Source organism: Squalius cephalus (assembly GCF_949319135.1).
Source record: "Squalius cephalus genome assembly, chromosome: 13".
In the NCBI taxonomy this organism is placed as follows: Eukaryota; Metazoa; Chordata; class Actinopteri; order Cypriniformes; family Leuciscidae; genus Squalius; species Squalius cephalus.
In genome coordinates, this window is record NC_137134.1 from 9,051,612 (window position 1) to 9,065,888 (window position 14,277).

General features: G+C 41.5%; 1 protein-coding gene across 1 annotated transcript; it reads left to right on the top strand.

Annotated features, from left to right (window-relative positions):
• The first annotated feature begins 3,746 nt into the window (after positions 1–3,746).
• On the top strand, positions 3,747–13,403 carry LOC307169326 (tripartite motif-containing protein 16-like). The gene is made up of 6 exons (XM_079889903.1): positions 3,747–4,377; positions 7,045–7,140; positions 7,240–7,473; positions 10,551–10,710; positions 11,819–11,866; positions 12,115–13,403. Exons 1-6 carry the CDS (start codon positions 3,805–3,807, stop codon positions 12,633–12,635), a joined length of 1,632 nt encoding a protein of 543 aa, XP_079746029.1. The 5' UTR covers positions 3,747–3,804; the 3' UTR covers positions 12,636–13,403.
• The last annotated feature ends 874 nt before the right edge of the window (positions 13,404–14,277 follow it).

The window sequence follows — 14,277 nt, forward strand, 5'->3', positions numbered from 1 at the left end:
CGCACCTGTCCATGTCCAAAGTGGAAGCCCAGAGACCGTACCTCCACAACCCCAATTGCACACTTCCGCGGGTTCGCCGTGAGTCCAGCCACCCTCAGCGATCTCAGGACATTACATGTGTGTTCCAGGTGCTGTAGATAATGATATCGTCGATGTAGGCAGCGGCATACGTGGAATGGGGCCGGAGAATTTTGTCCATGAGACGCTGAAAGGTTGCGGAAGCCCCGAACAGCCCAAACGGAAGAGTAATAAATTGGTGTAATCCAAATGGCATAGTGAAGGCTGTTTTCTCTTTAGATAATGGCTACAAGGGGATCTGCCTATATCCTTTTGTTAAATCTTTTCATAAAAATGTTGATTAAAAGCAAGCCAAACCTAACCGATCAAGCATCTCAGCAACTCTGCCCAACTCTAGCATAGCCTTTAATTCATCCTGTACCACTTTTTTACTTGTGTTCAGGTAAACCATAGGGGCGGCTGCACACCTCTTCCCAGAGATCCTTTCAATATAGTGCTGTATGAGGTCTGTGCGACTGGGAAGGGGTAAAAACACATCTGCAAAATCTGCTTGCAACTTGGCTAAATCGGTGAGCTGCAGCGGTGAGTGGTGATCTCCCCCCGAGACCAGAGCGAGCGGATTGGGTTTGGCAGCTGCTTCTGGCCCGAGATCTTCCTCTGCATGAAACGGCCGCGGCTAACTCAACTGACATCACCACATACCAGTGTGATTGAGATAATAATTTGACATGAATCACCCCTGTCCATTCGTCTTACCTCATAATCCAGATCCCCAACTCGTTGTGTGAGCACAAATGGTCCTTGCCACTCCGCGAGTAACATGGAAAAAGATGTTGGAAGTAATAAAATCACTTTATCTCCTGGTGCAAATTGACACTCTCGCATACCCCTGTTGTACAGCTGACTTTGTCTGTCCTGTGCCTTGAGCAAATTCTCCATAGAAAGAATTTGAGAGAGAGGTCCATGACATACTGAATTTCACTACGCAGTTTGAAGGCCCCTCCTCCCAAGCCCCTCTAATGCCGTCAAGCAACCCACGGGGCTGACGACCATAGAGAAGTTCGAATGGGGAAAACCCAGTGGAGGCTTGTGGAACCTCCCGCACGCTTGAGAGGGGGCTTGAGCCATTTATCCCAATTTTTGTCGTCTTTTTTTCCGAATTTGTGAACCATGGATTTCAAAGTGTGATTAAATCGTTCCACCAAGCCTTCTGTTTTTGGGTGATAGACACTGGTGTGAATCGATTTAATGCCCAAAAGTTTGTATAATTCGCTTAATGTACGTGACATAAACACTGTGCCCTGATCAGTGAGAATCTCTTTGGGGATTCCCACTCGGGAGATAATGCTAAATAGTGCGTCTGCCACACTTTTTGCAGAAATTGTGCGTAACGGCAGTGCTTCCAGATATCGTGCTGCATAATCCACTAGAACTAATGCAAAGCGATGTCTGCGTGCTGAATGTTCTAATGGCCTGATTAGGTCCATACCAATTTTCTTGAAGGGCACAATTGTGCTCTTGAAATGTCAGGAGGATTAACCAGTTGAAATTTACAAAACGGCACACACCACCAACGGACGTTTTCATGAATACCCCGCCAAAAAAAAAAAAAAACAGGCTATGAGATGTTCGCATGTCTTTCCTTCCCCCAAGTGGCCTGCCATGGGACTACAATGAGCTGCCTGGAAAAGCATTTCTTGACGGCTTTTTGCACTAATAACTGGTTTGTATCTTCCTTTGTCTGGGTGTCTTGGGCCACCCGATACAATCTATCTTTTATAATAGAAAAAATAGGGATAGGAAAGTGGTTGATCAGGCTAAAGTAGCGGTCCATCAATGGTGCGGACCCGGTCATAGGCTATGTGTTTTAGAGCATTTTATCATGAGACTGCTCGAGAGAAAAGTTATCTAACTCAGGCGGCATTAGCTCCATCCTTGTTCTCGTTTCCTCTGAGTCAGTCTGTGATGGTCCCCCAACAGCTTCCCCAGCCTGAGTAACGGCTTCTCCCGTCCCTAGTCCTGTCCCCCAAGAGGCACCCGCACACACAAAATCCCCAATATTTGTGTAAATGCTGGGCAATCTGTACCCAAAATCAGCAGACCCCCGATGGTGATTAATCACCACCTTAACTCTATGCTTTTCTCCCCTAAATTGAATATTGATAGGTACTAAAGGATAATACACCACAGCCCTGTGTACACACCTCACCTTAACCTTGCGGCTTATATCCAGTGCCCTCTGTTGCATCAGGCTTTGATGAATGGAGGTTTGATTACAGCCTGAATCCATCAAAGCCTGATATGTACCCCCCTGTAGCAGAAGAATGGCCAAGAGACTGGCGGGGCTTGTCGACCTCTGGGCATGCCACCAGATGGTTATATATATATTAGTGGTGGGCCGTTATCGGCGTTAACGCGCTGCGTTAACGCGAGACTCTTATCGCGCGATAAAAAAAATATCGCCGTTAATCTATTCTCCAAGTTGGGTTGGGAGCGTTGGGAGCTGGCTCAAGCTACACAAGCTATGATGACGCAATCTACCCGCGGCCGCGAGGAACACTCGGCTGCAACGCATCATATTCGTCGTCATCTTAAGTAAACACGGCTGAAAGTGAAAGCTGGTGTAAAAGATCCGTGCAACATCCATTATTTGGACTTGGTTTGTATTTAAGCCGTCCGACGTAGACTGTGTGGTGTAACAGTTCGGTAAGTTAACACACGACTAATGCGTTCTACCACCTCAAATTCAAAACGAAACATATCACTGAATACCAGCGCGCGCGTATTATTCCCAATAGATCTTAGTGAGTGGTGTAGCACATAATCTCTTTTTATTAAAAGCGCCCGATTTTAAGAATCGTTGTTGTGTTTCTTTTTAACTGAAAAGACATCAGTTAGACAATATTCTAATTTTAAATTTGGGGTTTCATAAGCTCCAAGCCATAATAAACATTAGACCTACTTAAGTCTCTGCAGCTAGTGTACTTAAATTTTATTTATCTGCAAAATTATGTTGTATACTTACAGTTTTGCACAATATATGTTCTCAAAACTACATACACCCTTTCAAAAAAAAAAAAAAAAAAAAAAAAAAAAACATTTAGCAGTTGTTTAGCAGGGTCTGTGTAACCTGTTCTGAAATGGTTTTATTATAATATCGTTATCGCAAGAGGCTGCAATGTATATCACAATATGGATTTTAGGCCATATCGCCCATCCCTAATTGATGATAGCCTATAGTAGTTGATAATAACATAGGCCTACCTAATGTTGCCTACGGACGGTAACAGTACAGTAGTAACCTTTTACAGTCTATGAGTAGAACAGCTTTCTCAAGCAGTTTGTGATGCATTTTGGAAACAGGAGATGAGCCCCTGGTCTAATGCGCCACCTGGCTTGAGAAACCCGTTCTCAAAGACTTACTTTTATAGTCATTATTTGGGTAGCACACATACTCTGAATGCCTTCGGCAGAATTCAAATGAGCCATTTTAATCTAGATTAATCTAGATTAATTTCTAAATTAATCTAGATTAATCTAGATTAAAAAAATTAATCTATGCCCACCTCTAATATATATATATATATATATAAATATATATAAAAGTGTACTTTAATGCAGCTTAGGAAATTGACCCTCCTTGACCAGGAATGAGGAAGCTGCTTTAAGACACACCTGTTTTACACACTTCAATCAAACACAAAAGCATGAAACTATTTCAAATCCTCAGTTTAGGGAAACGTTCAGCTGTTGTGTGTTTGTGTCTCTCTGTATTCATGCAGTAAAATGGCAGAGGCCATATTTTCTCAGGATATGTTCATGTGTCCAGTGTGTCTGGATCTTCTGAAGGATCCAGTGACCATCCACTGTGGGCACAGTTACTGTAATATCTGTATTACAGGCTGCTGGGATCAGGAGGATGAGAAGAGAGTCTACAGCTGCCCTCAGTGCAGACAGACCTTCAGTCCAAGACCTGCTTTAGGTAAAAACACCATTCTGGCTGAACTGGTGGAGAAACTGAAGAAGACTAAACTTCCTGCTGACTGTTACGCTGGAGCCGGAGATGTGGAGTGTGACGTCTGTACTGGAAGAAAATACAAAGCCATCAAGTCCTGTCTGGTGTGTCAGGAATCTTACTGTCAAACTCATTTTGACCGTCATGAGGAATATCACTCATGTAAGCCACACAAAATGATTGATGCCACTGGACGACTGCAGGACATGATCTGCCGTAAACATGATAAAGAGCTAGAAATGTACTGTATCACTGATCAACAATACATTTGTGTGCTATGTAAGGAATATGAACATAAAAAACACAAAACTGTATCAGCTGCAGCACAGAGGACTGAGAAACAGGTATGAACTTAAAGAGATTGTTCTAGCAAAATTCTGTCTTCATTTACTCACTGCCAAGCCGTTCTAAACCAGTTTGACATACTTCCGTGGAATGTAAAATATGACATCAGAACGTCTCATCTATTCTTAGTCTAAACGTTGATAGTGAATGGGGTACAAGCATTTCAAGATCCAAAAAGGAGACAAAGGAAGTTTAAAAATAATCTAAACTTCAGTGATTTAAAAAATTAATAAGTGTGCTTAATTGTATTGAATGTGTACTTCAGCTCTTAAAAGTATAATTTTACTTTTTTATTCACTTTCATGATTGTTTCTTAGAATGAAGTACACTTGTGTTCCACAATAGACAGAAAGTCATACAGGTTTAGAACAAAATTAGGTTAAATGATGACAGAATTACTAGTCCAGGCAAAGTAGCGTTTTACGATAGACTAATTGTAAAATAATTTTTTGCAGCTTAGATAATTTCTATGAGGTGTCCAGAACAACATACTAAAAGTCCTAAGAAATCTAGTTGAGGAAATATGTATAATTCTCATCAATCCGAGATGTGTGCCAATAAGGCCAGGCAACAATACACCCCAATGTTTTGTTTTTTTCCCGTTACTCCTATCAAAATGAAACTTTGCACAATGAAAGTACCCATGAAAAGTAAAAAAAAAATTGTATTACAAGTTTCTTTGAAAATGAATTTTAATATGCAAATGAGCTATACACTAATCGAATATGCCCAAAATACACCCAAATAGGCTTATTTTTTTCCTTTACTCCTACCACAATAAAACTTTACATAGTAAAAGTATAAATGAAAAGTAACCTTTTTTGGATTACAAGTTTCTTTTGAAATGAATTTGAATATGCACATGAGCGCCACACTTATTGAATATGTCCTAATTTGCATAGGCAGAAACACCATTCATATGTATGACAAATACATTGGCCCAATCTTCATCCAATCATCCTACTGCCAATGGGTGATGGCAATGCTGCTTTTAGACTGGCCTCTAACCTGAAAACTGCCTGGCTTGGTAGTACCTGCCAGGGGTATAACCCCCGCCGGTATAGTCTTCAGGGTCACGGAGGCACACAAGCCTTCACACCACGACAAGGTAGCAACAACAGGGGAGGTTTCTTTTTGGTGTTTTTATTTTATTTTTTTATTTTTTTTAAGTTAGGGTTAGCTTTAACTAACCTATATATTGCTGTTGCTAGCTTCTCATAACACTGCAAAGCTACTTTACAAACGGTGGAAGTCTGATGTGTGGCCCGCCTGGTCCTGAAATACTTGCTAACTACAAAAATTGCCTGTAATCTCGTAATCTTACCAACAATACCAATAATTTGTAAATCTACCAGCCCAAAATTTAATCTCACCATGTTACTAATGACAAAGATGGCTATTCTGACTTTCTTCTGATGTTATCTGTGGGGGAATGTCATTAGGTAAGGCTTGTTCGCAAAAAAAAGAAAAAAAAAGAAAAAGAATTTAGAAAGCAACTGGAGGCAATCAATTCTTAAGGTCATTATAAGTCTTATTGTGGCAAGTGACCCAGGTAAGTGTGGCAAGTGACTTCAAATTTATCGTGTTTATGCATAGGTTAACTTACTGAATGGACATGAATGTGTTAGTTATTTGGCCCCTGTTTTTTCTACTTGTGACTTTATGGTTTCTTGGCCATAAGTCAATTATAAGTTCTTTATAATTATAATTATATAATTATATAATTAAATAATTATAATTATATAATTATAAGTATAATTATAAATTATAAGTCAATCATAAGTGTTGAGCTCATTTGCATATTTAAAATAGATTTTTCAAAGAAACTTGTAAAACAAAAATGTTTCTATTCATGTATACTTTCACTGTGTGAGGTTTGATTGTGATAGGAGTAAAGGAAAAAATAAGTCCATTAGGGTGTATTTTGGGCATATTCGATTAGTATATTGCTCATTTGCATATTTAAATTCATTTTCAAAGAAACTTCTAATACAAAATGTTTTACTTTTCTTGTAGACTTTCATTGTGTAAAGTTTTATTGTGGTAGGAGTAAAGGAAAAAAAATAAACCTATGCGGGTATATTTTGGGTAGCCTATATTCGATTAGTGTATAGCTCATTTGCATATTCAAATTCATTTTCAAAGAAACTTGTAATACAAAAATGTTTACTTTTCATGGATACTTTCATTGTATAAAGTTTTATTTTGATAGGAGTAAAGGAAGAAAATAGCCGCATTGGGATGTATTGTTGTCTGGCCTTATTGGCACACATCTTGGATTGATGAGAATTATACATATTTCCTCAACTAAGATTTCTTAGGACTTTTAGTATGTTGGTCTGGACACCTCATAGAAATGATCTAAGCTGAAAAAAATTATTTTACAATTAGTTCTATTTTTGGTTCCAAAATGAGTTACTTTGCCTGGACTATAAAGTTTTGGTGACATTTACCTATAAAACTAATGAAATAATGCTGACAGTTTGGTTTTATATTAATTCATAATCTTTTAAGGAAACTATAAATCTATGGTTTAAAGCTACAGTATAAACTTACCATTCCAGATCTTTATCCACTTCACCAATTCTGTATTAAAGTAACTTTTAAATTATGGTTTTGTGATAGAAGTTTTATGTGACATTTCCTGTTATTGGTTTGTCTTCTAGACTCAGCTGAAGGAGACTCAGATAAAGCTCTGTCAGAGAATCCAGCAGAGAGAGAAAGATCTTCAGCAGATGAGAGAGGCTGTGGCGTCTCATAAGGTGAGTCTGGAGAAGAAGAGTAGTTTGTGAAGCCTCAGTTAGGACTCTCCTCCTACAATCCCACTGAACTCACAGTGATTGTGATGTGTGTTCGAACAGCGCTCTGCACAGACAGCAGTGGAGGACAGTGAGAGGATCTTTACTGAGCTCATCCGCTCCATTGAGAGAAGCCGCTCTGAGGCGACACAGCGGATCAGAGATCAGGAAAAGGATGCAGTGAGTCGAGCTGAAGGACAACTGGAGCGACTGGAGCAGGAGATCAATGATCTGAGGAGGAGAGATGCTGAGATGGAGCAGCTTTCACACACACAGGATGACATTCATTTCCTGCAGGTAACAGAGATCTAGAAGAACAGGATCATAGAATTTAAAGATGTAATTAAATCCTACTTAAGTGGCTGAAAAACACTCTAAAGTTCAGCTACTTACATTTAATGTAAATTTAAACTATAATACATTCAGGTAATTGCAAATTACATTCAATTAAGTGTCCGAAAATGTCTTGGGTTACGACTGTAACCCTCGTTCCCTGAGAAGTGTGATAACGTCTGAAGTATGTATGGAACTAGTCCAATCTTGATTGGTGTTGCGTCATGACGTCACATGTGACGGCATAGCGGGAGCTATAAAGGGACACCGGCTCATAACAGCATCAGCTTCTGATAGGTCGAAGCAAGAGACGTTCCCTTTTGAGGGAACTCGTGCTGCTTCGAAAGAGAACACTTTGGGGAACGAAATACCCAAATAGCCTCCACAATCCCCCTGCCAATGGTCTGTTTAGAGGCAGGGGAACCCTTCTTTGGTGAACCAAAACACACAAGCAACTGGTAAATGTAAATGTAAATGTAGCTTCTCTTGATCAGCACACATGTGGTGGAGGATGAAAAGCCTGCAGGATCACAGACCGTGCCACACTCAATGGCACCTTGGGCAAATAGCCAGGCCTAGGGTGGAGAATGGCTTTCACTCTGCCAGGAGCAAACTCGAGGCAAGAGGGAACAACAGACAGCACCTGCAGGTCCCCAACTCTTTTGAGGGACGTAATGGCTAGCAGGAAAGCTACCATTAAAGATAGACATTTCTCTGACACCTCGTTGATGGCTTCAAAGGGTGTCAGGGATAACCCTTCGAGAACCACTGCCAGGTCCCAAAGAGGAACCCTGGCTTGGATGACAGGCCTCATCATCTGAGCACCACGAAGGAAACAAACGATTAGTTGGTGCCTCCCCATGGGGCCCTCACTTAACAGCATGTGGAAGGCAGCTATGGCCATGAATGAACCTTCAGTAGAAATTGGCGAAGACAAGGAAACGCTGGAGCTCTTTGATGGTGGATGGTGTGGGGCAGTTCTTGATGGTTTCCTCCTTCCCCTCGTCCATCTGGATACCCGTGTCACTGATGTGGTAACCAAGGAACTGCACTGAGGGTTGGTGGAAGGAGCATTTCTCAGTCTTGAGAAACAGGTGGAATTCCCTCAGGCATTTCAGGACCTCTGCAACGTGGTGGCGATGGTCGGCCATGCTCCGGGAGTAGATGAGAATGTCATCTATGTATACAAGAACAAAGCGATGGAGATACTCCCGGAGCACCTCATGCATGAAATCCTGGAATACAGAGGGGGCATTTACCAGACCATACGGCATGACGAGGTACTCATAGTGTCCAGTAGGGGCCACAAAGGCGATCTTCCACTCGTCCCCCTCACGTATCTGGATGAGGTTATATGCGCTGCGGTGTTCCAACTTGGTGAACACCTTGGCTCCATGGAGGTGTTCTAGTGCAGCTGGGACGAGGGGAAGAGGATTGAGGAATTTGCTGGTGATCTTGTTCAGGGAGCGGTAATAAATACAAGGCCGCAAGCCTCCGTCCTTTTTTGCCAAGAAGAAACTCAAAGCAGCAGGGGAGTAGAAGGCCGGATGTAGCCTTGTTGGAGGGCCTCTTCTACATACTCATCCTTGGCCTTCTGTTTGGGGAGTGATAAAGGATAAATGTTCCCATGGGGCACTGGCTCACCCGGCATCAGATCGATGGTGCAATCGATCTGGCCGATGTGGAGGCAGCAGAGAGGCTCTTTTAGGGCAGAGGACGTCACTGAAGGGGGCGTAGCAGGTTGGGATGTCGACCGACTGCTTATCAACGGGACTCTCAATGGAGGTGGAGTTCACGGGTAGCACCTCGGCCAGGACGAGGGATCAGAGGGAAGCAGTTGGGAAAGCATTTCCTGCCCCACTTAAGAACTTCGCCGGTTCTCCAGGAGATGATGGGATCATGCTGCACTAGCCAAGGATGCCCTAGGATCAGCTCAGTGGTGGAGCTCTCCAGAACAAGGAGATGGATGGTTTCTACGTGGAGTTGACCGACTTACAAATGAGAACAATAGAAGCAGTTAAACTAACAATAGGACAACAATATGCAAGTGCTATGACCCTTCTCAGTTTAATCTAACGCAGTACATGTACTTTTTTAAAATCGATACAGAATAGAAAGTGTTAGTATTAATGGATCAAGTGTTGCCGAAAAAGATGCGTCTTCAGCCGTTTCTTGAAAAAAGCAGCTCGAGTTGAGTTTGGCAGGTCATTCCATCAGCAGGGAACAGTCAAGGTAAAGGTCAAAGAAAGAGATTTTGTGCCTCTTTGAGATGGCATCACAAGACAGCGTTCAGTTGCAGAGCGCAAGTTTCTGGATTGCACATAAGTCTGAAGTAATGAGTTTAGGTAAAAGGGACCAGAGCCAGTGGCTGTTCTGTAGGATGTAGCAATGTGGTCTGTGAAGTTCAATTGATCATTAATCACAACTCCAAGGTTCCTGGCTGACTTTGATGGAGTTATGGATGACGAACCGAGCTGAATGGAGAAGTTGTGGTGTAGTGTTGGGTTGGCCGGAACCACAAGCAGCTCTGTCTACGCAAGGTTTAGTTGAAGGTAGTGGTCCTTTATCCAACCAGAAATGGATCAAATCAGACAGGCTGAGACCACCGACGTATTGTCTGTTCATACTAGAACATGATGGCCTCTGAGGTCCGGAAAGAAATGTCTCAGAGCTAGAAACACTGCCAACATCTCCAGGCAATTGGCACATCAACGAGAGATAATGGTCCTTTCATAGACCTCTGGTGTAGCGGCCGAAAGGGAACATTACATTCAATCTGCACTTGAGTATAACTTTAAGTATATTATTTCCATAATAAGTATATTTTAAAAGTGTGCCAAAGTGTACTGGAAACACTAGAATTTGTATCATTAATGCCACATAATGAATATTATAAGAAAGTCTCTGATTGTGTGAAAGTGCTGGATTGAACTGAATTACTGAAGATAAATCAAGTCAACAAGAGCTGCACAGATCTGATAGTAGTGCAGGTTATTGAGTGAAGTGTGGAGCTGATGAGTTTTGATTTCTGTTTTCTGTAGAGTTTCCAGTCTCTCTCAGCACCTCCTGAATCTACAGATGTAAATGACGTTCCCTTCAGTTCTCTCTCTTCTTTTGAAGGTGTGAGAGAATCTGTCCATCAGCTGAAAGTCAAACTGGAGGATTTATGCAAAGAGGAGCTCAAGACGATCTCTGACAGAGGTAAAGTCCTGGGCCTCGATTATAAACACGTGCGTAGAATGATCACCTAAAATGCAAATGGAATGTGAACAAGCATTCATTTTCACCTACAGAGCGGTCACAAAAATCCCTTGATGGTTCAGAGGTTAGGCACTCATCATCATGGACAAGCATATGTATACACTATATTGCCAAAAGTATTGGGACACCCCTCCAAATGTGCAATAAAGCCATTCGTGAAATTTCCTCCTGTTCTCTGGAGTGACGAATCACGCTTCTTTGTCTGGCAATCCGATGGACCAGTCTGGGTTTGGCGGTTGCCAGGAGAATGGTACTTGCCTGATTGCATTGTGCCAAGTGTAAAATTTGGTGGAGGGGGGATTATGGTGTGGGGTTGTTTTTCAGGAGTTGGGCATGGACCCTTAGTTCCAGTGAATGGAACTCTTAATGCTTCAGCATACCAAGACATTTTGGACAATTTCATGCTCCCAACTTTGTGGGAACAGTTTGGGGATGTTCCCTTCCTGCTACAACATGACTGCACCAGTGCACAAAGCAAGGTCCATAAAGACCTGGATGAGCGAGTTTGGTGTGGAGGAACTTGACTGGCCTGCAAAGACTCCTGACCTCAACCTGATAGAACACCTTTGGGATGAATTAGAGTGGAGACTGTGATCCAGGCCTTCTCGTCCAACATCAGTGCCTGACCTTACAAATGTGCTTCTAGAAGAATGGTCAAAAATTCCCATAAACACACTCCTAAACCTTGTGGAAAGCCTTCCCAAAAGAGTTGAAGCTGTTATAGCTGCAAAGAGTGGGCCAACTCTATATGAAACCCTACGGATTAAGAATGGGATGTCATTAAAGTTCATGTGCATGTTAAGGCAGATGTCTCAAAACTTTTGGCAATATAGTGTATTTACTGATGTAGGATGAAATCCATGGAATTTGGGATCAAATCCAATATATGTGTTTTATAAATGAGGCCCTTGGAGATTCATTTGCTCTCAGAAATGAGTCCAACATCATCTAATATCATGAAGAACATCACATTAGAAATGTCTTGGAAATTGATTAACTTTATCTTCACATTTTTCTTCACACTGTTCATGTCTGTTTATTTCCACAGTCACATTCACCAACATGAATCCCAGAACCAGGAACGACTTCCTACAATGTAAGTGACTAAGAAGACTAGCAGAAAAATTCACTGAGTGTGTTCATGTTCTTCCTGTAGAAGCTGAAAGAAATAATGATTTATGAGTTTAATAATTAATCATGTAAATGATGATGCACACAGGATATCTGGTCAGCTGTACTGAGACACTGCTGACACACTGAACATTTAGTCATGAAGAGTTCAGCTACATTAAAAGATCAGACAGATTCATAATTCCTGATTCTGATGTGTTTTCTCTCCATCAGATTCCCATCAGCTCACTCTGGATCTGAACACAGTGAATAAACGCCTCAGTCTGTCTGAGAGGAACAGAGTGATTACTAACACTGACACAGAGCAGCCGTATCCTGATCATCCAGACAGATTTGATGGATATCTGCAGGTGTTGTGTAGAGAGAGTGTGTGTGGACGCTGTTACTGGGAGATTGAGTGGAGTGGGAATAATGGTGTGTATATATCAGTGTCATATAAGAGCATCAGCAGGAAGGGACGGGGCATTGTGTGTGTGTTTGGAGGGAATGATCAGTCCTGGAGTTTGTACTGCACTCCCTCCAGTTACTCAATCAGACACAATAAGAAAGCGACTGATCTTCCTGCAGTGTCCATCAGCCGTAGAATAGGAGTGTTTGTGGATCACAGTGCAGGAACTCTCTCCTTCTACAGTGTCTCTGACACAATGAGCCTCATCCACACAGTCCAGACCACATTCACTCAGCCACTCTATCCTGGGTTTTATGTTTATAAATCATCAGTGAAACTGTGTTGATGCATCAGAATAGACCGTAGAGAGGATTTTGCCCGTAATACTTTGAGCTGCTTGATTAATATTGCATAATTATTACAGCTGAATTTCTGTCACTGAAATAATATCAGAATAAATCCTCATATAGACAGTAAGATCAGTTTGTGTGTCTGTGTGTGTGTGAGATTGTCCATTTCATGTTTCACATCAGCTGTATATTTATAGGTGTTTTTAACAGTGTACAGAGTAATTGCTATATATAAAATTAAACAAAACAATCCGCTGATTCAGATTATTCCAGTTATGCCATTTAATATTCATTCATCTGATCAAATAAGAGAAATGTTGATTTTTCTACCTCAAAATTATTTTTTTGTCCAGAGACTTTCATTGTGTACTGTCACCTTACAGATGCACATGAGGATGAGAACAGAACAATAAAAGTGCAATAATGCTTTCAGTTTACAAACTACAAACCCAGACTGACAACATTCCAGAAATGAAATTCACGAGTTCACACTTACATACAATTTGAGGGGTAAAGTTTAATGTGTATTTGGTGTGCTCCGAGCTCGGAGTTCAGCCCGAACCCAGAGTACTCCCCCCGTATGTAAGTGTTTAGGACTGGAAGTGTGGAGAAGGGGTGGTGGGGGGATGCTGCAAAACTGTCAATGGATTGAGGTGAGACTGCTGAGTGTATATATACCTCTTACCATTGATTGCTGAGTGCTCTCCACTTGTGTTAATTATCTGAACGTGCTCCTCCCGAACTTTGTTAATAAAACCTCATTTAAAACCATTTGTGGTGTCCTGTTATTCAGTGCAATACTTACTGAAACCACTAGGAATTAGGTATTAAGAGTTTTAAGTTGCATGTATGTTAAGTTAGTAATAAAGTAAATATGTACTTAACATTGTCTGTTATAACTGTTTATAATTAACAATAATAAAATTAACATCGTCATTTTGGTGACGAGGCGACCCACGATTGCATAAGTTAACATTAGCTGATGCTGTTACAGTTTCACAACAAGTTGAATCTGCTGGAGAGCATGCTAAAGCAATAACGAGTACACATAACTTTCCCATACATACTGTGAGTGTGCAAAGAAACGCAAAAGTATATAGATGCGGTGCTGGGGGATCTAAAAATAGAACGGCTGCAATAGAAATATACGTACCTGCTTTCGCTGCGGATAAGATAAACATCTTGCAAATGCAGTAGAATGTCCAGCAGTCAAGGTAACCCTGTAAAAATTGCAAGAAAAAAGGACATTTTGCACGTGTCTGTAGTGCATGAAGTAGTAATGCCTACGTACACACTACTGTTGTGTTACTACAAGATAAGAATGTAAGCACTAAACGGCACTGTACTGTTCAAGTCAAAGCTGGTGCGATTCAGAGGCCTGTTACACTGACTGTTGACACTGGTGCTTCTGTCTCAGTTCTGCCTAAGAGCATGGTTGATGATTACTTTGGGGAAGTACCTCTAAAGCCACCTGCAGCGTGCTTAATCACTGACTCGCGAACTCTAATTAATGTGATTGGCTGCTTGCATGCAACAGTAATAAAAAACTGCCGCAAATGCTCTGTGAACTTCTATGTAGTGGACAAAGGAACTGCATTAATGGGCATGGATCTCATAACAGCTCTGAAACTGTGCATT

Excerpts from the sequence above, each read along its gene's own strand:
- LOC307169326 (XM_079889903.1), top strand. The coding sequence starts at position 3,805 with ATGGCAGAGGCCATATTTTCTCAGGATATGTTCATGTGTCCAGTGTGT. Across the intron at positions 4,378-7,044 it reads CACAGAGGACTGAGAAACAG|ACTCAGCTGAAGGAGACTCA; the intron begins GTATGAACTTAA and ends TTTGTCTTCTAG. Across the intron at positions 7,141-7,239 it reads AGGCTGTGGCGTCTCATAAG|CGCTCTGCACAGACAGCAGT; the intron begins GTGAGTCTGGAG and ends GTGTTCGAACAG.